Here is a 26,542-nt window from a genome sequence, read left to right on the forward strand (position 1 = left end):
AAAATGAAAAAAAAAAAAAAAAAAAAAAAAAAAAAGACTATTTGGCCATAGTTCAATAGTTGCCGGTCAATCTCAGTTCCCACTTTTCTAAATTGTTATAGAGTTAGTTTGGTAACATGTCCAACATAATAACATGAAAAAAAAAAAAAAAAAAACATGAAAAAAAGCTGTATTGTCCAAAGGAGACAGTAGATATTGTGTTCGACATCAAGATGATCTTCAGCGCAGAGGTCGCATTGAGGATGGTGAGATTGGCGCTCGATGCAATGCAATGCGCGCGCAAAATGGGGTAGAGATTAGGGACCACAACGAAAAAGTGGTAAAGATTAGTGACTAATGGTGCGTCTAATTCTTTAAAGTTAAGGATCTAATTGCTAATAAAAAAGAAATTGCGGATCAAATTAAAAAATTAGGTAAAGGTTGGGACTTGCGACCAATGGTTTAATCGAAAAGTTTAGGCATTTAGAGGGTAGAGGGAGACACACAGATATTTAGATGGCGATCGAATAAATGAAAGCGATTCTCACAAGCATGTGCGAGGAGAAAAGGATTTTTTTTTTTTTCCCAACAATTTTGCATTATTATTCTTTGATTTAGTAAAATTTTAATTTTTTTCGTGACTAATTAGTCGAATACTTATTACTCTAAATTTTTGAAAGAGTCTCGCTTTATGAGTCCTCCTATGAAGGCGAAATTGTTTGCAAAATCGATTAAACTAAAAAAGCACAGAAACTAATATCTAAAAGAGGAAAAGTTAGAAACTTTTTATGAATCATCTTAGATTAAAGATTTGTATATAAATTATTCAGCAAAGCTAAGATATTTTATTATGTCCCTATTCCGAATACTTTTTTTCATTTATCACATCCTAAATAAGTATGAAATATCTATCAGTGCTCATATCTTAAATGTCAGCATTGTTGCATATATTATTTTATTATTGTTATTTTAGATACACTTTTTGCTATCATATTAAAAAAATAATAATGGAAAATTTTTCTGTGTGCCTCTCTAAAAGCACATATCTACACAGTTGTCCCTATAAAAATTGAAATATCTTAAATGCCCCAATAAAAATTATTTAAAAACATCTCCAAAATAATTTTTTAAATTAAAATCTACAATAACAACAACCAAATACTAATTTAACCTTTCATAATGTCCTTTTAATTGTTCAATTATTATAGTGAGGGTTAATTTCATTCATATCCTTTTAAACGTTCAAAATATTATGAATATTCTATAATTTGATTCTATTATAAATACTTCTTACAAAAATACTTACTATTTTTAGATGAAATTAGTAAAAATGTCCATTATATCCTAAATTTTTCAAAATTTTGAAAAGCATTTAGTTGTGATGAAATGTACAACAAAATAGATGAAGAAACAGTGTTCAATTTAAATACTTATTAAAATATTAAAAACATCAATTAGCCACTCTTGTTGTTTAGTACATTTGCACTTTGCCACCCTTTATTATAAAATTTTATCAGATAATATGAGTTTTTCTTTAAAATTTTGTAAATAATGTTAAATCATTTTATTGTAATTTCAAATCTAGTAAGCAATTTTATACTCTGTAGTTAATGACAAAACTTTATAATTTTTCAACTATTTATTATTTTCTCTCTCCCTTTTAAAAAGGTTTAGAAACATTTAATAATATTGAATAAGATAAAAATATTATTCTTTTAGAATATATAAATCATACAAAAATCAATGTGAAAATTTAACTCAACAACTTTTAAATTTATGAAACTTTCAAATTGATGGGGTATATATTTATAAAATTTATAACTCTTACTAATAATTGGAATATTTTGAAGGGCAACTATGAAAAGGGTAAAATTAGTATTTTGGTTGCTGTTACCGTAGATTATAACAGAAAATTTGTTTTGAAGGGTGTGTTTGAAAGTTTTCAACATTTAGAGGGCAACTATGTAAGTATGTGTAGAGGGGCACACTGGAAATTTTTCCAATAATATAATACCAAAAATTTAAGGAAAAATACAGAGGAATCCAAACAAAATCCAATATTGCATATCCAGTAGCAGTGATTCTGATCCACATTATGGTCCCCGCCGTAGATAATACGGCGAGGTTTCGTATTGGACGAAAAATTAGCATTACTTTTGAATGTGCAAATACCAAAAATTTTAATTGATGCGCTTAGATATTTTAGGGGTACATGTTGTCTGTGTCGAATGAGTTATTAGTATTAATTTCTTTTGGTATTAAAGTTAGATTGCTTATTAGAAGTGTGAGATAGAAGTTAAGTATTTTGAATCGATAGCTTGAATTCAATGAGTAATATATTACTGATCTGAGTTGTTAAAGATGTCTGAATATGTGTGAGATATTAAAGTGTAAGTATCGAAAGCAGCTAAATTTTTTTTGCATACCTTTTCAAGAGAACGAATTCAGATATTCTTAGACTCAGCTTTGATTATTAAAGCGATTCACTTTAAATCTAACGAATTCGAGTCGTTCACTTGGGACGTTAAAATGAAGCTCAAAACGCTTCAGTCTTTCATCGACGAATGTCACGTCTTTTCTTTTGGATGGAATTCTTGCTTCTCTAAAAATACTATGCAAATTGATCAACTAGTTAATTTGGGTATGTCTAGTAAAAAATATACGGTCTGGTTTTTTTAGGACTTTTTTAATTCTCGTCTTATTTTATTTAAATAAATTTTCGCTCTCGGACGATTTTTTTTCAAAAAAAAATTAAAATTAAAATCAGTGATTTAAATCAAATAAGTTACTAGTCCTGGTGTTACAAATATTGACAAAATAATAATATTTTTAGCCTAAATGGCAAGTTGTATACATATAGTTCTATTTGAAAGGGACCAATTAATAACTTCAAGTCAAAAATTTTGGCTGTTCCCTCCTGATAGAGCAAATAGATGTTAATTATAATTATTATAGGATCCCTAATTAAGTATTATAATTATACACGCGCGAAATAATTTCTTATTTACTATGTACTCATTGTATTTTTAAAACTTCTTTGTCCAATTCATTTTCACAACGACTTTATAAAATAATTTTAATTACTAATAATTCTTACATTTCTCTTGCACTTTTGTCTTCTTCTCTTTTTCTAGCCAGCTTCACTTAAATTTCTTTAAATATATTATTTCCTATTTTTTATATTTATAATTTTATAAGCTTATCTAATTAATAATGAGTACTTACAAAATATCTTTTACACAAATATTGTGATAGAGTTACTTAGTTAAATATTATTAATTTATAGGGTAAATTACATTTTTGGTCTTCAAACTATTAGGTCGTAACACTTTAGTCCTCAAATTTTAATTAATTACAATTTATGACTTAAACTATAAGGTGTATAATATTTTAGTTTTCAAACTTTTTGAATTATAATAATATCCTATTTGATGATGTAACAATAATTAAAATGCTATATATATTACTTCCATGTTAGTAATTCATTCATACTTATTTAAAAAATAGATTGTGTGATTTGACGGAAACAATTCCCAATGTTTTCAAGGAGTAAAGTGCCGCATGCATGCCGACCGTCCTTAGCGCAAGTGGTAAAGGATTTGATGGTTGGTACCCGAAGTCTCAAATTCGAATCCTAGTTGATTCATATTTTCAGCTAAATTTATTTCTAAATGAAATAAACGAAACAGGTAGCAGGCTACCTATCTCTCGTAATTTGAGGACCAAAAGTGTAATTGACCCTAATATATATTATATTATGTTATAATAATTTTAATCATTTAATCCTCATATTATTAGTCATTTACTAATACTTATATCATTATTAATTAGTTACTATTATAAAAATTGTTTATTTAATTTAATTTAACTATTAAAATAGTTTATTTAAATTATTTTAATAAATAATTTAACTAATTAATTATATAGAAATATATACATTAATAATAATTTATTACTAAATTACTTTATCCGCATTAATTATCACCCGAGTCCTTAACTAGTTATAGTATTAAAATGCTATTTTTAGTAGCTTAAATTTGTAAAGAACATCATTTGTTCAACACATAAAAAGCAAATCATTGTTACATAATATTTCTTTTAATTTTAGTTTATTGTGAAGATGATTTTTTATTTTTTTAAAATTTTGGTGATGGATGATGGAGTAAAGCACCTCCCGTTGGTAGCTTCCCTATTTTTTTTTTTCTTTTCTCTGGAAGTAGTAGGTCAGTGAATTGCATAACAATCTATTTTGGGACTGACCAAAAAATTTGATGATTGGTATCTAAGATTCCAAGTTCGAATTTTAGTTAATTCATATTTTTAGCTAAGTTTATTTTTTAAAAAAATAAACAAAGTGGGTAGCATCAGATAAGTTTCATCGTCGAGAGAAAAACAGTCCGGATCACCTGCTAAGGCTCCTAAATAACTGCTCAATGATAAAGGAGGTAGGGGTGCAAAGACAGTCAGGAGGTTTGCCTAGAAATAACCACCTTTGAAAGAGAGCGTAATAGCTTACTGATCGAGCGCGCTTGTGCCGAAGATGAACGGGGCTAAGCAATCTGTCGAAACTGTGGGATGTCAAAATGTGACGCCCCAACTTCCCAGAGAGTCACCCATCCTAGGACTACTCCCGTCCTAGCACGCTTAACTCTCTTAACCTCTTGGGTCTTGCCACCACCTAAAATGCTTAAGCCGGGTTAAAAGTTTAGCCCTATTATATCTTATATATAGGACTATCTGGGTTCTCACAATCTCCCCTCCTTTAAGCCCTGACGTTCTCGTCAGGCTCAGACTCACAAGTATCAGGCGATGTGAGACTCGTCTCGCTAGCCCGTTATCCAGACCCTGGCTCAGCCGAGACTCATCTCACACTTCCGGCTGGTAATTGGCTCTGATACCATCTATGACGCCCCAACTTCCCAGGGGATCACCCATCCTAGGACTACTCTCGTCCTAGCACGCTTAACTCTCTTAACCTCTTAGGCCTTGCCACTACTCAAAATGCTTAAGTCGGGTTAAGAGTTTAGCCCTATTATATCTTATATATAGGACTATCTGGGGTCTCACACAAAATGCACCGGTAGGGGAGCGTTCCGCCTTAGAGGGAAGCAAACGCGAACATGCTACCTTTCTCTCTCAACAAAACAAAAACCTATTTTGGGGTAAGAGGTTCGAGTCTTCGTTTGTTCATAAATTTAAAACTTGAGTCAGGACTTTGATTTTAAAAAATGGGTATATATTTGAAGTTCCAGCTAGTATACTTTTTAAAGCATAAAGAAATTGATGCTTCTAATTTTTTAGCCCTCGAATCAAACACTGTAGGATTCAGATGATAGTGATTTTTTTTAGGATTAAATGATTTTCTTAAATTCTAGTGGTCCTATAAAAAAATAATGTTAATCTAAGAATTAAAAATGATCAAAGGAATTGATTCAAGAATTAAAAACTGAGAAATGTCAACTACTTAATACTTTCGGAAGCACTATAGTGGAACTCTATATTTGAATATCCACATCATTTACCGACCGTCTCTAGCACAAGTGGCAAGAGGGCTTGGTGGTTCGTATTTGAGACCCAAGTTCGAATTCTAGTTGATTCACATTTCTAGCTAAGTTTATTTCTAAATGACATAAACAAAGCGGATACTAGCATGCTACATTTCTCTCTCAAAAAAAGAAAAAAGAATATCCACATCATTTAATTTAAAATCTCCGGGCTCACAACAAGTGTTTTTTAATCCAAAAACATATTAGGCGGTGTTTGGATTGGGGATAAGGGCGAGGGATAACCCCTTATCCCTTTTATACCCAAACGCAAATTTAATAGTAATTTTTGGTTACCTAAAATAACTTGATATAACTATTTTGCACAAACACCTCTATTTTTTATATATAACTACTCACTATTTTTTTTATTCTATATTATTTATTCAAATGTTATTTTTTTTATTCTCGAAAATAACTTAATTTTTATTCAAACGTTATTTTTCTTATTCTTCATACTTATATCTATTTTTGTAATAATTAATTTTTTTTTTATACCCGAGCCAAACGCTACATCCTACTTTTGCATGCCCACCATAAATCCATGGCACTAGCTTGCGAAGGAGATCTATTTCGTCTGTCGTCACCATGTTCGGCTGTCGGCTGTCGGCTGTCGGCTCAAGTTGGCCGGCCTGCAGCAACCCCACCATTTCTCAAGACGTGTACTTATCTGTGTTAATTGTTCGTACTTGCGTCTGTCTGTCTGCTGTTCTCTCTCTCTCTCTCTCTCATCTACATATTAATAACTATATAAAGTTGAATCTAGGTTGGTGGAGATATCGCCGGAAACAGTTTCCAATGGGACGATAAATGATAACAATTTTTTTTTAAAAAAAAAATTCATGCTGAATCCGCCGTGATATGCTAAAAAATTGAGCGGGAGGTGAAAAACTCTCTCCTTGTTTTCACCGCTCCGATCCATAAAATTTCATCAAAAATTCGCTCATGTCTTGACTCGTCTTAAATATATAGAGCAATAAGTAGAAATTCGTCCTGACCTACCAAAAAAAACAAAGCTTCGTTTCCATCCTTAATCTGAAGTCGCATGCAGATAAGTTTTCTAATCAGTGTAGTGAATTTTTCTGCATACTATTAATTTCTTCATCTGTATCTTCAGAATGCGCAATTGATTTCAACTAATCAGTATAATCGAATCCATAATTGATTGAAAGCAGAATCAATAAATTTTTTTTTTTCTTTTGAAGATTTTAATAGGCCAACCACACGCAGACATCCGGCTAAAAGTGAGATTTGAACTTAAGCAACAATGTGTGAAGAAGGAGCACTTAACTACTGACTGGCTAAATTAACGGACGTTGAGATCACCCAGTGTGCAAGATTGCTGCCCACCCCATAATTTAGGCCTTGCTCTTGCCACCAAGGATTCAAGTCCACAAAAGTGCTGGCTAACTAGTTTTATCTTAGATGCGTGAAATAAGAATAACAAAAACAATACTAATAAGAATTAGAGGGAGGTCTTTTTGAGAAAGATTCATCACTCCCTACCAAATGAAGTTGACAAATTCATAGCTTGCATAAGAAATTAAAACTCCACTGTCATTCATGTACAAAATATTTTGAACCTCCCACCTTTCAAACCCAAAAAAACAAAGAAAGAAAAAAAAAAAAAAAAAGATAAAAAGAAATTTTTTTTTTGTACCTTCCATTAATGAGTAGATGCATAGAGACAAATAAGGATCATCACAAGTGAACATAACAATGAATGCATGCATGCATCATTCTCTCTCTCACTCTCTCTCTCTCTCTCATCTTAATGGCTAAGCTTAACTCTCATGTGCTCATTAGGTAGGGCACAGATTAATTAATTTTCTAAAAAGTGTGTTCAATTTTTCTGTGCACTATTGATCTAACAGTTCATCCAAAAAAATGTAATTGGTTTTAATCATTAGTATCAAGCTGTCAATCTTGTTACGGTGGTGGGCCACCAACAAATACGTTCTATATATTTATTATGGTATATAGAGATCCTCACGAAAAGTAAAATGAAAAGACAAGAAAAGAAGAAGACAAATCAAAGAATCTGATACGTTGTTATAAAAACAAAACTAAAAATAACTTTATTAAAGAAAATAACACATCCTCATATGCAACCTTCGGCAAACGCTAATTAATTATGACGACTCTCGGCTTCATTAACCAAATAATTCCGGTCTATCTATTTATAACTAATTACATAGAATACTACTCTGATTCAACTTCATCTTAACCATAATCTAAATAATAACCGAATATATCTTAATCATAACCGAATATAATAATGGATAACACCAAATAATCTAATCCTAATCTAATTAGCATTATCTCTAACAAATTTGACAAGTAGCGAAAAAGTAGGATAGGAAGATTATATATCCTGCTCGAATTAAAGGACGTTGAGATCAACCATCGAATCAAAGGACGTTGAGATCAAACAGTGCACGAAACTTTTTTTAGATTAGAGTCTTCCCTATTGCATGTGTGTAGGCATGCATTAACCTTGCATGCTTCCAAGGAATCTAGTTAATAAAAATATTGGTCTTATCTTGCAAGAATTTAAATATCATGGTTCGTGTCGAAAACTTATCGGCACGATACGTGTCAGACCGTATCGATGTGTGTTGGTCATAAAAAATATATATGTGCGGACATGTAATGACATGATAAATATGCCAATTATTTATTATGTATTTTTATCAAATTTTTAAAATTTTATTGAAAAATTACTTACTAATTTAAAACATAGAGTGCTGAATTCTGCCATCTGCACGGGACTGTACTGTGCCGATATTTTGCTGATACGATACGGTACGGTAGATATAGTCCATGCCGATGGGCACTTAAATCCTTACTATCTTGATTAATTAGATGAAAGGTTAGATAGCATGCATATGCTACTGATCATCTCTAGCGCAGCTGGGCAGGTGGTAAAAAACTTGATATTTGATGTCCCAAGTCTCAAGTTCAAGCATAGTTCTTACACATTTCCAAATATGTTCATTTCTAAAAAGAAAAGTATAAATTGCATGCATGTGTGATCTTTAAACTATAAGGTGGGTGACACTTCCATCCACAAATATTAATTTGTTACAATATCTGGCTCAAACTTTTAGAACTATGGCAATCAAGTCCTGTAACCCAATTTAGGTGCCTTTAAATTGATGAATCGGTAAAATAAAAATAAGGCAATAGTATTATGATTAATGATACATCATAATTAAAGTGTCTTATTCTTTTTTACATCAATGGTGCATAAATATCTGGTCAATTAAATTAGTTTGTAGAATTTGATTGTAATAATTCTGAAAGTTCGAACTAGAAATTAGAATGAATTAAATTTTAAGGACCAAAGTTTCAGCTGACTGATAGTTTGAGCACCAAACGAGCAATTTACCTTTAAATTTACTACAACAGAATTAGGTTATAAGGACATATTTTTGGAATGCTTTTATATAAATGTCTCATTTATTTTTAAAAAATCTAGTAAGGCCTAAATATAAAGTCCAATCAAATAAAAAACAAAAAGTTATTCTACTCAACCAACCACATCCAACCCATTCAGCCCGATTACAAATAAAAAAGAAAAAAAAATTGATCATCATCTCCCCTTCTCCTCCTTCGAGAGCTACGATCGCCACATATCCCTCCGCCACAAATCGTTGGAAGATTGAATGTCAAATACCAAGACGGCCCTACCTATAGCGACCCTACATATAGCAACACTTTTAAAAAGTGTTGGTAATTTAACCAGCAGCATTTTTTTTTACATGTATCGACATTTAAAAGTGTCGTTATATACCGTTTTTATTGTAGTGAAAAAAAAAAAGCCGAAGCGTACCATGCTACCTTTATCTCCAAAATAAAAAGTATTGGTTCCATCCAAGATGAATATATGATGAGGAACATAGTCGAAATTGACAAACTCATGGTTGCATAAGAAATTAAAGCAGGGAACCAAAAAAACCTAAAAATGAAAAAAGAAAAAACACACAAGCTGGCATTTGATTAGAATGGAAATGACCAATTTTTATTGTAATGAAATTTTTGCACGTAAGCAAATAACCTTTTAAGTCAACTCCACAATGAATAGATGCATACATTAACTGTTTAAGTCAACTTTTTCATATTTACAAAACACTTGTGTGAGGGTCCACGTCACTAAATACTACGAGGTCAAACCAACTAATTCGGCCTCAACTACTAACTTAGTTATTGCGGTCAAAGTTTTAAAAGTTAAAATATGCATTGCATGCTTGATCATCTCTCTATCCAATCGTAGCGAAACCCATTGTTTATTCACAATGAAAATTTTATTGAATATGACCAAACTCAATTACAAATTAAGTAGTGCCAAATTCAATAAATTTATCTCAATATTAAAACCTTTTCTTCTCCGAGAGAGAAAGAGAGTGTATACCAAATTCAATAAATTAATTTATCTAAATATTAAATATTAAACCATATGAAAAATTAAATTCGTATCTTCTATCGAAATTTCGATTTATAAAGATTGATTATAGACAGTTGATTTTCCTTGTGATTCGTCTTTATTCACGATCTGCGAAAAAGCAAGACGTTTTTAGTCTATTCCCTTATCCTTGTGGATGGAGTCATTACAGAAATAAATATAGAATTAGGATTAGATCGGGACCCCATTATATTATATTAAATACACTAATATAGAATATTTTAATCACGTCTGTTCATCAAGAATATGCCTAGATATATCCCAATAGTTGGATTGATTGTAATTTTAAGAATTGCCTTGAATAAATCACATGACTCATATTCAACATTAAAATCTTTTTCTCTTCTTTTTTTGTTGTGTGTGCGGGAGAGAGGGGTAGCAAACTACCGGTTTTGCTCATTGTTTTTAGGGCATGAACTCGGCTACAAATATAAAACTATTAGGCTTTGAACTTTAAATATCATAGTACTAATCATCAAGCTCATAGGCAACTGCGAGAGATACGATTAATTACAAACCAGTTTTATTAATAGTACAAACATTGTGAAAAGCAGTGGTCTTTAAGATCATGTCTGGTTGTTGTTCGACTTAACTCTCTCTTTATATTTCTATCCACTTTATATTTTTATATCTTTCTTGCAACTAATCTATTATTGCAATACAAATTGCCGTAAATTTTATTTTAATTCCAAATGATATGCATGCGTGTGTGTGTGNCTTTCGAGATTAACTTTTACTATAAGCCACTGTAAAATAACCACACAAAAATATGAGGTTTAATTTTTTTATTTGGATTATTCTAGTTATCTTTGTCGATTGCAAGCTAATTAGTTTTATGAAAGTTTAACTATTTTATTAACCATTAATTAGTAGTTAATCAATGCATAATACACCACTTCCTCTAAAAAAAAAAAAAGTTAAAGCCATTATATTTTCGGCTAGTCACCATTAAATTTAACAAATTTGTAATTTAATTTCAACACTTACAATAGTGTTAGTCGAAAATCAAAGCTGAGTGCATGATATATTTCAAAATTTCCTGTAGTAGAGGGGTTCCGTGCAATTTTTTTTTTCTTTTTATTTTTATTTTTTAACTTTCTTAAGCTTGCACTTGTATTTAAATGGGGAACGGCGTTTTAATATTTAATTTGAGTTTTGCTTCCATACTTTTTCTTTATAATAAGAGGAATTATTTGATCCGTTGATTTGTTAACGAGAAATTATCAAGTCACTTATTTTTTCATGTTAAAATTAGTAATTTCTAAACACTTTAATTTACATTTCATGTCACTATTTTAGGCTTGAAATTAATCACAATCATTCCAAATAAAAATATATAGAGACTATAGATGGTTTTAAGATGACCCCCTCAATTTTATTTTGTTTTAACTGAAATATTTGTAATTTTTAAGAAATTTTAATCAAATAAATTGACAATATCATCAAATATATTAATCATCATATTAAAGATTTTATTTATTCTTTAGCAAATAAAACTTTGAAAACTCAGGAATAATAGCTAGTAAAATTTTAAAATTAATGTAATATTGTTTGAACCCTAACAAACTGGAATGATTCAAATAAGAACAAAAATATAGAAGTTAAGGGGGGCAAATAGCAAAATGTTGATCAGGGCCTATTTCAAAATACTATATTGTTGAGGGTTCTCAACACAGTTTCAATGATCGTTTTACGCACCAATTGAAATAGGGTTAAATATATATAGGTCCATACAAATATAGAGAATTGCAAATATATTACTAAAAATTTTAACTTTTATATATTGTTCCTGTAAAAGTTGTAATATTTTTAAAAATGCCCATCTGATTTGTTACCATTAGAGAACTATTTATATTTTAATAGTAAATAAGTAAAATATCAATTTTGTCATCACAAATATATCTCTCCAAAAGCCGCAATAATATAATATAAGAAGAATAAAAATATCAAATTATTTCATCAACTAACCAAGGTTAAGTATTTAACTTATAATTAATTAAAATTTTCTAACAGATTTTAACGGCAGGAACATATTTGAAAACAATAGGATTTTTATACGAACAACATATGAAAGTTAAACTTTGAGAGATATATTTGTAATTTACTATATTTATAGGAATCTATATGCATTTAACCCTTGAGAAAAAAATATATTACTTTGAAACAAATTGTAGAAGCCCCAAACTAAGTCAACATAATTAAGGACTAGAATCCCCAACCTAATAACGGTTTGGTCCAGCAAAAAATTAGTTTGATAATATTATCTACAATATTAATTAATTAAGAAAGTCAAACTACAAAGTGTTAAAATTACAAGTTTTGAATTTTATTATTTATGTATCAAATAGTGCTATATTGATATTAAGAAATTAATATCATTGGAACATAATCGAATAAATCAAAATGTATGAGTTTTTTGTTAATTAATATCATTGCTAAAGTTTTTTGTTTTGAGTGAGAACTTTAAGATTTTATGAGTTTAAGCCTAGTGCACTGGGTTCATGCAAAAGTTAGCCTACGAATTGGAAACAACTTAATTAGAGTTGATTAGGTAAGGACCAATTTGTCCTTGTGTTTGGAACATGGTTAATTAATTCGGATTCGGCAAAAATTCGATAAGGACATAATACAAATAAAATTCATATCCTAATTTTTAAATTTATTAAAAAATACAGTTTAAAAAATAGGTTCGCTAAGTATTCAGATATACAACTTATACGGAAATTATACGTTTGTCAATTAAAAATTCAGAATCAAAAATTCGTCTATTAAGTTAATTTTTTTCCTAGATTTATGCTACTAGCATAAATCATTATAATTCTTAGGAATATATAAATAGAAAGTTACAAAATAAAATAAATTAAGAACAAAAATAATAGTAAACTATATTATACACTACGATATATAAATAATCAAGAAACAAAGAGATTAAAATAATCCGTAATTAAATATAAAATATATAAGATTTCTTTTTATCGCGAGCGAACAAAGAATTCATACTTAAAATAAAAATAAGTTAATTCATACTTAAATATAAAAAATATAAAATTTTTTATTCAGATTTTTAATAATTCGTGAATAATTCATGATTAATTCATGAATAATTCTACTACTATCGGAAGTATAGAGAATTCGGTGCTTTCGACTTTTTGGCCCTTAAATCAAACTATTTGATCATTTCTAATTTTTGGATTAATATTATTATCCTGTAAGGACCACTCAATTCTGGGGGAACCACAATCATCCTAACCATTCAATTCTTGATTCAAGGGCCAAAAAGTCGGAAGCACAAAGTGCTCTATATTTTCGATAGCATAGTAGCTCTACACCTTTTGCAGTATTTTATACTATTTGTCGTTAAAAAGATTCAAATGATAGAAAAAGGGGTTTAGTTCATTTTATTTTCAATGCTCCTACTTAATTACTTCTAGGTTGTCCGATGGGATTCAAATTCAAAAATTTATAATATAATACGAGAATAAAACATTCAATTATTCAAAAAAATTAAACTTTATAAGACAACCGTACTTTTAATATTTATATTCAGCAATTTAATTCCTTAATTACCTAGCTAAATCTTATCCTAGCTAGTAACCACCTTAACCTTAAATATGTCAAGTTAGATTTCTCTTAGAAAAAAAGTAAAACAAAGAAAAAAATAAAAGTTGAGATTTGGAAGATTCTTTGAGTTCGCGTCCTAATTAAAACTCTAGATCAACTAATAAGGGGATTTAGAGCCAAGTTCTCATTTCTTACAAGAAAAAAAAAAAATATTGGTGGGGTGAAGAGGTGGGTAAGGCTCTTCCCAAGTTCAACAAAATTCAAAATGTATAGTGATCAACAATGCGTTAAATAATATAAAACAACTATAGTGATCTGCAATGTATTAAATAATGTGTTAAATAATGTAAAACAACTAGATATGAAGCAACAGTTATCTAAAACTTAAGCTGATAGAGAATGGTGTCTTGGCTCGAGTCTTTTTAAAATAGGAGAAATCGATTATGCTATAAGCCTAGCGTGAAATAACATGTTAAATTATATGAAATGACTGTTATTTTATAAAAATTTAAGTCAGTAGAGAATATTATTTTTATATTTCTATATTTATTTAACGTAATGTTCAGAGGAATGAGACTAATAGAAACATAAACAATCTAACTAATAAAAAAATGCCAAAAAATTAAGTAAGATGATGCACATATTATGCTTAACCTTTTATTGGTTCAACCACCAGTAACTTTTTAATATTTAAAGCCATGCTGTTAAGATGTAGGCCTAAAGAAAGTTACACATCACCATGCTAAAATTAAGCTTTGTGTGTTGTCCTTTTTGCTACCAAAAAGCTCTAATTTACTATAAAATCTATTGCTTTTACTATTTGGATTCTATTCAAATCCTATAGAAAAATTGATTAGTAACCTCTTATTTCGTAACCAACTGTTCCTAAAGCAAGTGACAAAGAATTTGATGATTGGTACTCGAGACTTAAGTTCGAATCCTGATTGATTCACATTTCTAGCTAAGTTTATTTCTAAATGAAATAAACGAAACAGATAGCGTGCTACCTATCTCTCTCTTTCTCTCTCAAAAAAAAAAAAAAAAAAAAAAAAAAAAAAAAAAAAAACCTTCTATTTCGTAAACCAGGGGCTTTAGTGGTTTCAAGCATCTACTGACAAATAAAATATTGAATAATCACTACATCAAACTAATACCTGAGGAATGTGTGTAGAAAAAGAATGCCACATAAAAAGAAAAACTGTTTATCTTTTTTTTATGCCATTAGGCCCATTACCTTAAATAAAATATATATGCTTTTAAAAGTGATTGATTAGCGCCAACTATAGAAGTACAATATTATTTTTTTTTCGGCTTTGTTTGGTAGGATTTGAGTAGTGAGTGTGAGAGTGGAGGAAGCAAATTAAAGTGTTTATAGATTGTCATAAAAAAAATGTAAAAAAAAGAAAAAAGAAAAAATCCATACTGAGGGCTCCTCCTTCAAATTTATTGGATCTCGATCGTTTAAATCTAACGTTCGATTCAGGTTTTAAGATTGACGTGAACAACTTCCAGATTAAAATAAAACTTTTATGATTTGGACGCATAGATCAATGAATCATATGATTTATCAAAAGAGAACTTGTTGAATAACTCCTGCATCAATAATTGAATTATTGCGTCGCTCCAGCGAACCCAAAATAGACATATATGCACCAGGTGGACATGACCACTGACAACGAGCGGCCTCCTAATTCTAAAAGAGAATTTTTTTTTTTTGAGGTTCATTTTATTTCGAAATAAACTTAATTAGAAATGTGAATCAATTCAGATTTGAATTTGGGATTCAGATACTAATTAACTATTAAATCCTTTGTCACTTGCGCTAAGGACGATCGGTAATTTGAAGAGAAATTTTGATCTAATAATAACTAAAGTTAACTTAATAGGGACGCCCAACTTAGAGAAATTATTGCTCGGAATTGATTTATGGGCGGTGAAAAGTCTCCAATGTGACAGTTATATCCATGATACGGTGTTTCCAATAAGTCAAATAATTTTATTGAAATTTATTCATCCTATTATGGCTATCAGAAATTTAATTTTTATTATACTTTTATTTTTTTTTTAAAATACGATTGACTGAATATAGATGATGTAGTGTATCTGCTGTGTAGTAAACTTCCTCCTAGAGTAAAGATTTGCAATTAAAAGCAGGTTGTCAAACGACCGTTCCTAGAGCAAGCGGCAAAGACTTGATAGTTGGCATTCGAGATCCCAAGTTCGAATCCTAATTGATTTACATTTCCAACTAAGTTTATGTTTAAATGAAATAAACAAAACAGGTAACGTGCTATCTATCTCTCTCTCAAAAAAAAATAAAAAATAAAAAGAGAGAGAGAGAGAGCAGGCTGTCAACAACGGAACACAAAAGGGATAAATTAATGAGCTACCAGCATCGAAATAGAAAATATATTTCATTATAATAATTTTAATAAAATTACATCAATTGATATGTCTATTTTAGATATGTCTATTTGTATTTTTTTGGCATCATTTTTTTTTTATAAACAGCTCACTAACTTGTTTATCATATAGGAATATCTACGTTATTTCAAGTAGGGGACAAAAATTATGTAGGGGGATTTTTTAATTACATCCAAATTTTTATTATTATAAAATATATTTTATTACAATAGTTTATACCGTTACGATGGAAACTAGCTAAAACACCTTATAATTTGGTTGGTGTGTAAACTTTATTCGGAAGGTTACAATTGTAGAAACAAAAGCTGCATTTTATTTTTATGAAGGATAATAATATCTTTACTAGTATTTAAGGGAAAAAATAATTTATAGGATAAGGGAAATAATTTCTTATTTCAAAATTTTGGCCAAATGTATAGATAGTTTCGGTATCATCCAAGCTCTTTTTAATTAAGTACTAGTATTAATTGATAATAAATACATGGTATTTATTATTAATTTTTTAGTTCTTGAATCAATATTATTTAATCTATAACTACTAAACCCTAAACATTAATAAAGAATTAAAAAATAAATAATAAATATTATTATTTTACTATACTCTAAATCTAATATATCTAAAAAGTAAGTATAAATTTTACATCTTATCAATTTATATAAGAGCTAATATCCTCTCACTCATCTTATCAACTCTCTTTTTTATATCAAATATATTTTAATATTAAAACTACAATATATTTTAGCTTGCTCATTAGCCTCCCCGAGGTTTAGCTGATTCCTATTGGTTTTAGTAAGTAAAAAGGATGATAATATAAAAAAAAAAAAAAAAAAAAAGGTTAGCTCTTGGACAGTGATGCTTTGGAGTTATATATACACTCTTTATGGTCATAGACATAACACTAACCTTTTTTTTGTGTGTTAAGACTAAGTGGAGGCTCTTTTAAAATTTTAATTATATTGATATTTTTAAATTATGTATATATAGATCAAGCCATAGTTTTTTTTTTTTTTTTTTTTTTTTTATAGATAGCACGCTACCCGCTTCGTTTATTTCATTTAGAAATAAACTTAGCTGAAAATGTAAATAAATTAGGATTCGAACTTGGGTCTCGGCACTTGCTCTAGGGACGGTCTGTTGATCAAGCCATAGTTAAACCCTCTTCTTTGTAAATGCTTCAGAGTTCAATTTTTATATTAATTATTTAATAATATAAATTATTTTTTTTATTATTTATTTCACCACTGTTTGCTATATAAGAACCAAGTCACAATATTAGGATAGTATAGGGGTTACACAAAAAATATTTACCCCTTAAAATTTGGAAGTTGTCCTTGTTATCTCGCTCTTACTAAAAATTGAACAATCTATGCACCTAGCCCGGGCTGAATAGTAATTCAAAATTGATTGACTAGAAAACAAATTCAGAAAATATATATATGTCGACACTTCTACTTACATGCATACATAATAAATATGAAAGATACAGTATTAAATCTAAAACCTCGCATAATAAAAAAATTTAGAATTGGCTCTCACATCACAAAACCCAAAAGATCAATTTAATAAATAAAATGCTCTGGAATATAAATCAACATGACTAATAAGTAATAAACATGTGGGTATAATAAAAGTAAAGAATTTATAATTGTAATTAAACACTATATATCTTATTGGCTATTTATTACTGGCTAAAATAGGTATAAGTTGAGTTTAACAAGTCCAACAAATTTAGTGAAACTCTGGTCCACAGTTATATCTAGCAGTAATTAAGAGATCCAACGATAAACATAATATTCATACAAATTGAATAACATCAAATCTATGATAGATATATATTTTTTTTTATCAATACGTGTTTTTGTGATAATTGATTATTTATATACATATATAACCTCACTCACTCCGCTCCCTTATCTCACACTCCAGCTTTATTCTCCTCCTTTCCTTTCAATATTTCGTTTCCTCTCTCTCTCTCTCTCTCTCTCTCCAAAGTCCAAAACCATGCACATGGAAATAGCAAACGTAGTGCTATTCCTGCTGATCTCCATCCTCTCCCTCCCCTGCTTCCTGCTGCTCATCATCCTCACCGAAGCGCTCCTCCGCGCGGCCACCCCTCTCCTGCAGCGCCAGGCGCTCAGCCACTTCGCGTGGCCGCCGAATTCTGCCTTCCGCCGAACCGCTCCCCCCGCCACCTTCCGGACAAAATCGCCGCCGTCTCCGCCCTCCAACGCCGCACTCAGAGTCGCAACATACAAGCGCGCAGACGTCTCGTTCTCATCATTGGCATCGGCATCGGCATCGGCATCGGCAGCAGCAGCAGCAGAGCACGCCGACGACGCGTGCTGCTGCGTGTTCTGCTTGTGCGACGTCGAGGAAGGGGATGAGATACGGGAGATACCGTGCAGGCACGTCTTCCACCGGCGGTGCCTGGACACGTGGCTCCAGCACAGGCACGCCACGTGTCCTCTGTGCAGGAACAGGCTCCGCGAAGTCGGCGACGAGGACGAGGACGAGCTCGAGGAGTCGGCGACGATTTTGGTCGCCTACGTTCATAGCAGTGGGTGGTGGGCGCGGTAAAATAAATAAATAAACAGTTTATTAATTAACTTCTCTTTTTTAAAAAAATATTTTTTTTTTCCGTGAAATTTTGTAATATAATAATAATAAGATTAATGGAGTGGTTAATTACTATTTATTTCCCTTTTTTATTTTAGCTTTTACGGTTAATTACGTTAAGCTCTTATTATTTGCTAAATTATAAAGTTATTATTAAATTTGATATGTAAATGTAATCGTCAAGAGAATTTCTAATTTTTGTGACCAAAATAGAGTTTAGACGTCTCAATCAGAATGATAAGAGTTGCGGGGTCTGCTTCAGAATTGCCGGTCATTTTGGGTTGTCCACGCATTTTTAATTAGGTTCTTAATTTGTAGCGGGATTTAAGTGAGAGGATCATGATAAGGTTTAATTAGTATTTAAAATGATGTGGGACTTTGCGTGTTTATGAGGCAAAACTAGTTAGTGATTGGGACGTGTGGGTTATTAATTAGTGATTAGGACTAATAAAAAGTCTATTGCATCTAATTGAAGCTAAATAGAATTTCTAATTAGAATAATTTTTTTCATTTTTGTGAAACAGATTTACGGAACTCTTATTAACTTTATTTAAAGCCCAACCCAAAATTGAACCCAGAATATAATAAACATCAAGCGTCAAAATTTTCTTGACCACAAGCTTAAGCAATTTAAATGCATATATATAGTTAAGTACGTAGACTAAATGGATTAATTGAACTAAAGCAAACCTCTAATACAATGCATTACACAAACCTCTCAACAAATAATCTTTTAAGAGATTGATCTCATTTCTAAGCCAAAACCCTGTCGTCATCGCTGTATAAAAACATATATATATATATATATATATATATATATATATATATATATATATATATATATATATATATATATATATATATATATATACATTGCAACATGCGAATACGATGTACCGAAAAACTATTCCATTCGTATTGCGATTGTACATTGACCTCTAAATATGATAATAATTCATTTACATCATGAGAAAGTGTAGAGACTCTAACAGGAGCAACAGTAGCTGAAATAAGCTTCTGGGCTTCAAAGATTAAGAGCTCTAGCATCGAGCTTTTGCTTCTAAGTTTAGCATAATCCTGTATCGAATTTGTTTACAGGTATCTCGACGACGATTCTTCAAGATCTTTACATGACAAGCATTTCTGCTGAAATTCTAATTGCGCCAAACAGGAACTGGTGTAACAGTGCTAATAACTTCATTTCGAATTTAAATTCCGTCAGTATCTGCACAGCATAGCTAGCTAGAAGTGGAGAAAGAGACCAAAAAGTGAGGTTCTTGATACTGGAACCTGCATAAACATATCAATTCAACAAATGTCAGGTTTCTGCTTCTCTGAGTAGAGAAGCTGCTAAAAAAAGATTTGCATTTGGACAAGTAACATCAGTGAATTCATATGGCTCCACATCCTAGTCAAGTTGAAATTTCCATTATATAATGCACAAGTTGGAGCTCAGAAGAGGGTCCTTTTCCTTATTAAATACGCGAGTAGGACTTTGACGGAAAGAAATGTTCTTACTTTTCTTTTAGATATTAAGAAAACGCATGCGTGAAAAGGAAAGCTCCAACTTGATTTAAATGAAAAAAAAATGTTTTGATAACTTATAAAAATGCAGAATTTTTATTATCATTCCTACCTTCAATGTCTTCTATTCCTCCTTTACTAATGTCATGCATCAGAGAAGAAGCAAACTTGGTAACCACTTTTAACATGTGAATAACCAACATAACATTGTATGAAGTTTCATTTTAGTGAAATTTGTTTTCATTTTTCTATATTTTATCACTGTAGCTAACTTATTAATGCAGTATAATAATCTGAGCTAATCCATTTTTCCCTATGAAATCAGAAAGTTGAACTAATCCAAGCACATAAGATAGTCAAATTTGAGAAATCACAGCTGAAACAAAAGAGAAAAGAAGAGTGATTTAAATCTTAGCTTAAACAAATCTAAGCCGGTCGAGTGATTGCTTCATCCTTTTTCTGAGGGGAAAACTCAATAAAAATCTCTGTTCAAACACTCCAATAGATACAAGATTTGACCCAAATTAGGGTTTCTGTTGCAATACAGTGATATCTAAACTATCTTAACTTAGGTTCACAAACAAGAGCTAGCTATGGAGCTAAAAATGTCAGGCCTATTTATTGCGGAAAAAAATTATAGATCCTCTTGAACATTTAGCAGATTGCATGTAATCAAACACATGCAATCTTTGAAAATTAAAGTGTATGAACAATCTGATGATTTTAATGCGCCTGATATTTCAATTTTCCAACTATTTCCATTAGCATCTGTTAATCATTTGATCATCATGAGTTCGAAGGATAAATCATATGGTTAACAGCCAGTAAAGCGTAAAGGCGAATAGGCTTTTGGCACTCTTTATAGATTAATAGTTGTACCCTAGACTGTTCGTGCAGTTTATTTTCGTGTGGTTTATTTTCAAATTTTAATGTTTGGATGGTTATACGATCAGCCAAATATCGATGTTGTAAAAACATTACCAGAATCAATTATTCTAACATAGCATTTTAGAAAAGGAGGTATGCTTTCTGTTTGAATCTAACGGAGCTAATTCTTTCAGTCCGAGAATGGAACAGTCCATTTCGCATTTTCTGTACATCATCAGTGCTAACTGCTAAACTGGTGAACTTAGAATTCAGAATGTGCAAAAACCATCTAATCTAGTACTTAAAAGCACTTGTCACTGACATAGATTGCTAAGAAATGTCTAAAAGAAAAGACCAAATCATCTTCTATCTATCCTTTTACATAAAATCGTTCATAAGCATCTGAATCCCCAAACAAAGATACTGCAGTGAAACACAAGGAGAACAAGTTCAATTTGATGCCAGAGGAATAATTTCGTCTTGAATGCATAAAAGTCATTAGTATTAATTGCCATAGAAAGTATAGAAATCGACTAATCACGACGATGCTATAATGTATTGATTATTTCGCTAAAAGGTTAATTCCAATCCAGGTTGTTGTTAAATACTTAACATGAGTAGGCTTGTACCTCGACCTTGCATAGCGCACAAGGAAGTTTGCTTAATCATCTTCCATTCCATCTTCACTCTCTTCATTCATTGTATCGCTCTCTTCGTTCATTGTATCCATGACAATTTCATTCACCTGCAAAGAGAGAAGAAAAAAAATAAATAATCAAAATAGAATACAGTTTTAAAAGTTCGGTAAGAATTGTACAAAACTTTAGCAACAAATTCTTCTTCATTTAATCTCCAGTTGGTTTTCCTTTCATCACAACTTATCAAAGTTACTGGCATATTTGGCCCATCCAGAGCTTGTGCAGGACTAGTGTTTGAGCAGAGCTGTTCGAAGAAGCTCAATTTGAGGCTTGAACAAAATGTATGTACTGCTGAAAACGAAAAGCTTGTTTTGACACCTCGTCTAAGTAAAAGCACCCAATCAATTTAATTACCAAATACATAGCTTCGACTTCTTAGTTTAGAGAAACTGTTCTAGAAGTCAAGATAAAAAAAAAAAGGCACTATGGAAAATGCGTACCAGATCCTGATCATAATCATCGACAATGACCTCTGGTACTGCAGCCAACTGTGCACTTCCTTTCGGTCCAAGGCACCACTCCATCAGCGCCGGGCAACATGAAATATCCAACTCCTTCAGCTTCGGCGGAAGCCTCTCATCTTCCGCAAACCGCACCATGGGGCAGTCCTCAATCTTCAGCACCTCGAGAGACACCAAATTGTGCAACCCAACTAGCGTCCCTGCCGAAGAAGTCGACGAAGATGCAACATCACAAACATTCGGTGCGCATCCTCCACAATCTATACTCACAAGCTGCGAACACCCTTCGATCGCCAGCGTCTTCAGAGCGGGCATATTGAACAGCGGAAGCGCGGTTAGTCCCTCGCAACATACAACTTCCATTTCCTCGAGTAATGGGAGATTCAGAATACATGACCAAATCGTTTCCTGACATGCGCCTGCTATAGAAAGACTAGTTAGAGAATGTGGAGCCGGAAAGGCCGCGACTTGGTGGCAATCTCGCAATCTCAGCTTTTCTAGCGACGGAGCGATTGTCACGGGGAAATGCTTCAGTTTCGGGCAGCCCAGTAGTGCTAACTCGTCAAGCCGGGGAAAGGCGCTTTCTCCGACACCAATCCACTCCTCCCACTCCGGCATCCACTCGAACTCCAGCTTCTCCAATGCCGCGAACTTTTTAACGCCACTGCAAATCTCTGGGCCAATTCGCCGAACACTTGGCATGCCTCTCACATACAGATTCTTCAAACACGGCAAATCGCCAAGCTGCGGCAAATACTCGCACTTCTCGCACATGTAAAGCTGAAGTGTCTGGAGACTGGAGAAGGATGGATCACCCAGCCAGTTTGAAAATTGTTTTCCACCGTAATTCCGGATGTGAAGTACAACAACATCAGCATTAGGTCTCAAATTCTCGAGAACTACACTCTCATCTTCGAAGAATTCGCACGGTGCGGTGATCGCCTTCGTGTCGTAGTATCCACGGTCCGAACTCAACTTCGAATGACTACATTTGCGATCCGATTGGTGAGCGTACCAATCCAGCGTCAGTCTCTGAATATTGCTTTTCGATTCCAAATTGGCTTGTTTCGCGTCCCCACCACGAGCTACATTCCTGAGCCCGGAAATGTAGAGGTCTCCGCGGAGATCCTTCATGTTCTTGAGCTCACCAATGCCACAATGCGCGCCGTCTCCGCCTACATTGATTGCTGATAACTCTTGCAGATTGGTCAGACTCATTATCCCAGATGGAATACAAACAAAGGATTGATCTATTGATGGTAACAACAAATGGCGGAGATCGGCGAGCTCGCCGATTCCGCTCGGTAGCTCGCAAAGATCGCTGCAGTTTTCGAGATCGAGTGTTTGGAGGTACCACAATTTACAAACAGATTCGGGGAGTTTGCGGATCTTAGTGTTTCTGAGACTGAGGTATCTGAGGTGCTTCAAATTGCTCACTGACTCTGGGAGTTCCTCTATTGCAGTGTAGGCCAAATCCAGCGTTCTTAAGCATAAAAATTTCGAGAAGAAATCGGTGGGAAGCTTAATTTGAGCTAGATTGAAGTCCAACATTGCAGCTCCTCCGTAAAAGTATGGAACTGTGTAAATGAGCTGCAGCGAACGCAGAGGAACTTCTTTCGCCGCCGATTTGAACTCCATTTTCACGTTCGAACCGTAGGGAGTTAGAGATAGGTGCCGAGTTTCTGCGGAGAGATCACAGAGATCGGAATTCTCCGTCACAACACACTCTTCCCCGGAAATGTACCGCGCCAAATCGTGAAGGAGATCGTGCATCAGAAACTTCTCTTCTTCGCCAAATTCTAGCAGTGAGTATTGAAAGAATGACCTCGACACCAACTCATCGAAGTACTCGCTCGCGACATCCTCCGGCGCTTTGTCGTCGTCGTCTTCAGCTGCTTGAATGAATCCCTGAACCATCCATTGCCTAACTAAAGGGTCCTTCTTGAACACGAACCCCTTCGGAAACACCACGCAGTGAACGAAACACCGCTTTAAGTGCACCGGCAGGTGCTGGTAGCTTAGCTTTAAGGCCGGCAGGATCGCATTCCCGGTCTCGTCGAGATCCCAAACATCGCTCTGCAAGAGATCGATCCAACTCTCCTCGTCGGTCTCGTATCGTAAAAGCCCGCCCATCACCCTCGCCGCCAAAGGCAAGCCTCTGCACTTCAATGAGATGTTCCTGCCGATCTCAACCAAGCGCGGGTTTGCTTTCGGATCGCGGCCGTCGAACGCCCATCTTTCGAACAACGACCGGCAGTCATTGTCCGACAAGCAGTTCAGCTCGATCGCCGCGGCCGACTGCATGATTCGAGCGACTGGTTCGATCCTGGTGGTCACCAGAACTCTGCTCCCTGCGGCGCCCGACGATAACGCCAATCTGAGTCTCTCCCACAACACTTGCTCCTCATTCCAAACATCATCTAGCACAAGCAAGAATCTCTTTCCCTGCAACCTCTCCTTCAAATGCTCTGCCAACGCGCCAATTTCGTTAAGATCACACAGGCTCTTTGTAACTGAGAAGATAATCTCGTGCAGTAACCTTTTTGCATCAAAATTCTCATGCACTCCTACCCATCCCTTCACATCAAAATGCTGAGAGACTCTTTGATCACTGCACACAAGTTGAGCTAAGGTGGACTTGCCGACCCCGGCCATGCCGACTATCGAAACAACCGAGACATTGCTTCCGCCGTAGTCGGCGGAGAGTAATAAATCGACCAACTTCTTTCTTTCGTCCTCTCTGCCGTATATCTCCGACGGCTGCGCATGGGAGCTCGTCGAGACCCATGCGGCTTTCTCCGCCCGACGAGGCCCGTCTGCTTCCGTTAACCGGAGCCTGGTGCGGTCCCTCGCGATGGCATCGAGCCGCCGATTGATCTCCTTGATCTGGAGCACCATGCGACGTCGAAAAGAAGCATCGTCGAGAGGAGAGGGGAGAGTTGCGAGCTCTTGCACCTCACCATGCTTTCTCTTGCGCCCGGGCTTACTCGGGGGATGACTGAAACTGCGGCGCGACCGGAGCAGCTCGTATTCGAATTCATCGAGAACGTCATCGGCGTCGTAGGCGACGCCCTTCAGCTCCCGCAGCCAGAGCTTGACGGACTCCTCGCGCACCTCCCTCCTCTCGGCGTCGCGAAGCACCGATTCGATTGCCTCGAGGGTGCATTTGAGCTTCTTGAGATCGTCTTCGACGACATGCGGTGCGTCGGAGGAGGAGGAGGAGGCCGCGCCGGCGAGCGATCGCCGGACGGACGACGATAGCTTGTCGGCCAATCGGAGCACGGAAGAGAGGATTCCACTGGCCATTGCAGGATTGGTTTGATCAAAATTGTGACCAAAATTTGATCATAGACACTGGGGTTGACCTCGGGGAATGTGAACACAAAGCATTTGCTTTGTAAAAACGCTATGTGCGCTCCACCAACAATTGGCACTTAGTGTTGACTGTTGACTTTGTCACTGCTTACAAAATATAAATACAAAATACCTGGAGGTGGATGCATTTAAAAATACAATAATTATAAATACATATATCTTATTTTATTAGATGTAATAAAGAGCAACTATATACATAAATATTTTATTTAGTCCCATACAATTGAGAAGTGTATTTATGAAATTTTATTATTTTATATATGTGGCCGTGAGATTATCATCTACACAGGAAAATAAAAAATAAAAAATTATTAGGAAGGTAAGTTTATATTTATTTAAAGTTACTCTCTTCAAATGCTGTATTTACCGGGTCGATTTGGTCGTGATTCCAAATGCATGTTTTCTAAAATTTTGATGATAATAATGTGAAATTGTGCTGATATAAGGGATCTGACACATACTCAAGAATCAAAGGTATATAAAGAGAAATCTGAAATATCTAAACTTCATAAAGGTATGTACCAAGAAAATAATACAGGTAAAAATGTGCATACCTTATTTGAACTACAGGCATTTTAAAATAGGCACCTAAACTAAACTTTTAAAACTTTTTCCCACCTTTACAATTTCTTTAAATTTATTGAATAGTTTCAAAATTTTGTCAAAACGTGATAAAATTTAAGAGTTTTCCTTTTGGAGATGATTTCAGATATATCTGAATGAACTTTCTGACTTTTATCTTGATGGTAATTGCAGGCACTAATAACAGAATTACTGAATATTCTACCTTGCAATGCTGCAACAGCAGATAACCACATCCAATTGCAGCAACTTGACCATGCCGCCAATTCAAATTCGGTGTTCACCATCGGATTACCTGCATACCATTTTTCTTTTTAACTGAAGCATTAGCATAAGTTTTCATCTTCCATGAGAATTTGGAGGTACTGTGCAAGTGCTCCTAAGATGAATTTGTGATTTTCTTGAGAAAAGCTCACTGATATAAGACAACAAGAAAATCAAGTCAT

The 26,542-nt window shown here is 33.4% G+C and overlaps 2 protein-coding genes across 4 annotated transcripts; one reads left to right on the forward strand and one right to left on the reverse strand.

The window, feature by feature from the left end:
- LOC109709339 (probable E3 ubiquitin-protein ligase ATL44) lies at nucleotides 17,774–18,679 on the forward strand. The gene has a single exon (XM_020231522.1). The coding sequence runs from the start codon at nucleotides 17,795–17,797 to the stop codon at nucleotides 18,548–18,550; it is 756 nt and encodes a 251-aa protein (XP_020087111.1). The 5' UTR covers nucleotides 17,774–17,794; the 3' UTR covers nucleotides 18,551–18,679.
- On the reverse strand, nucleotides 19,484–25,626 carry LOC109709680 (putative disease resistance RPP13-like protein 1). Of its 3 annotated transcripts, none has more exons than XM_020232007.1 (3): nucleotides 22,119–25,626; nucleotides 21,616–21,725; nucleotides 19,484–19,879 (listed from the first exon to the last, which is right to left on the reverse strand). In XM_020232007.1, exons 1-2 carry the CDS (start codon nucleotides 25,443–25,445, stop codon nucleotides 21,642–21,644), a joined length of 3,411 nt encoding a protein of 1,136 aa, XP_020087596.1. In that variant the 5' UTR covers nucleotides 25,446–25,626; the 3' UTR covers nucleotides 19,484–19,879; nucleotides 21,616–21,641. The 3 variants fall into 3 exon arrangements, with proteins under 3 accessions (XP_020087596.1, XP_020087594.1, XP_020087595.1); XM_020232005.1 differs by having other exon boundaries at nucleotides 21,610–21,725; XM_020232006.1 differs by having other exon boundaries at nucleotides 21,594–21,725.

The sequence above is a fragment of the Ananas comosus genome, linkage group 4 (genome assembly GCF_001540865.1).
Source record: "Ananas comosus cultivar F153 linkage group 4, ASM154086v1, whole genome shotgun sequence".
Classification (NCBI taxonomy): Eukaryota; Viridiplantae; Streptophyta; class Magnoliopsida; order Poales; family Bromeliaceae; genus Ananas; species Ananas comosus.

What these genes read in the sequence shown, in the direction of transcription:
- LOC109709339 (XM_020231522.1), top strand. Translation starts at nt 17,795, where the DNA reads ATGATAGATATATATTTTTTTTTATCAATACGTGTTTTTGTGATAATT.
- LOC109709680 (XM_020232007.1), bottom strand. Translation starts at nt 25,445, where the DNA reads ATGGCCAGTGGAATCCTCTCTTCCGTGCTCCGATTGGCCGACAAGCTA. An exon ending in ATGATTATGATCAGGATCTG is followed by an intron (nt 21,726 to 22,118) that starts GTACGCATTTTC and finishes CTCTCTTTGCAG; the next exon opens with GTGAATGAAATTGTCATGGA.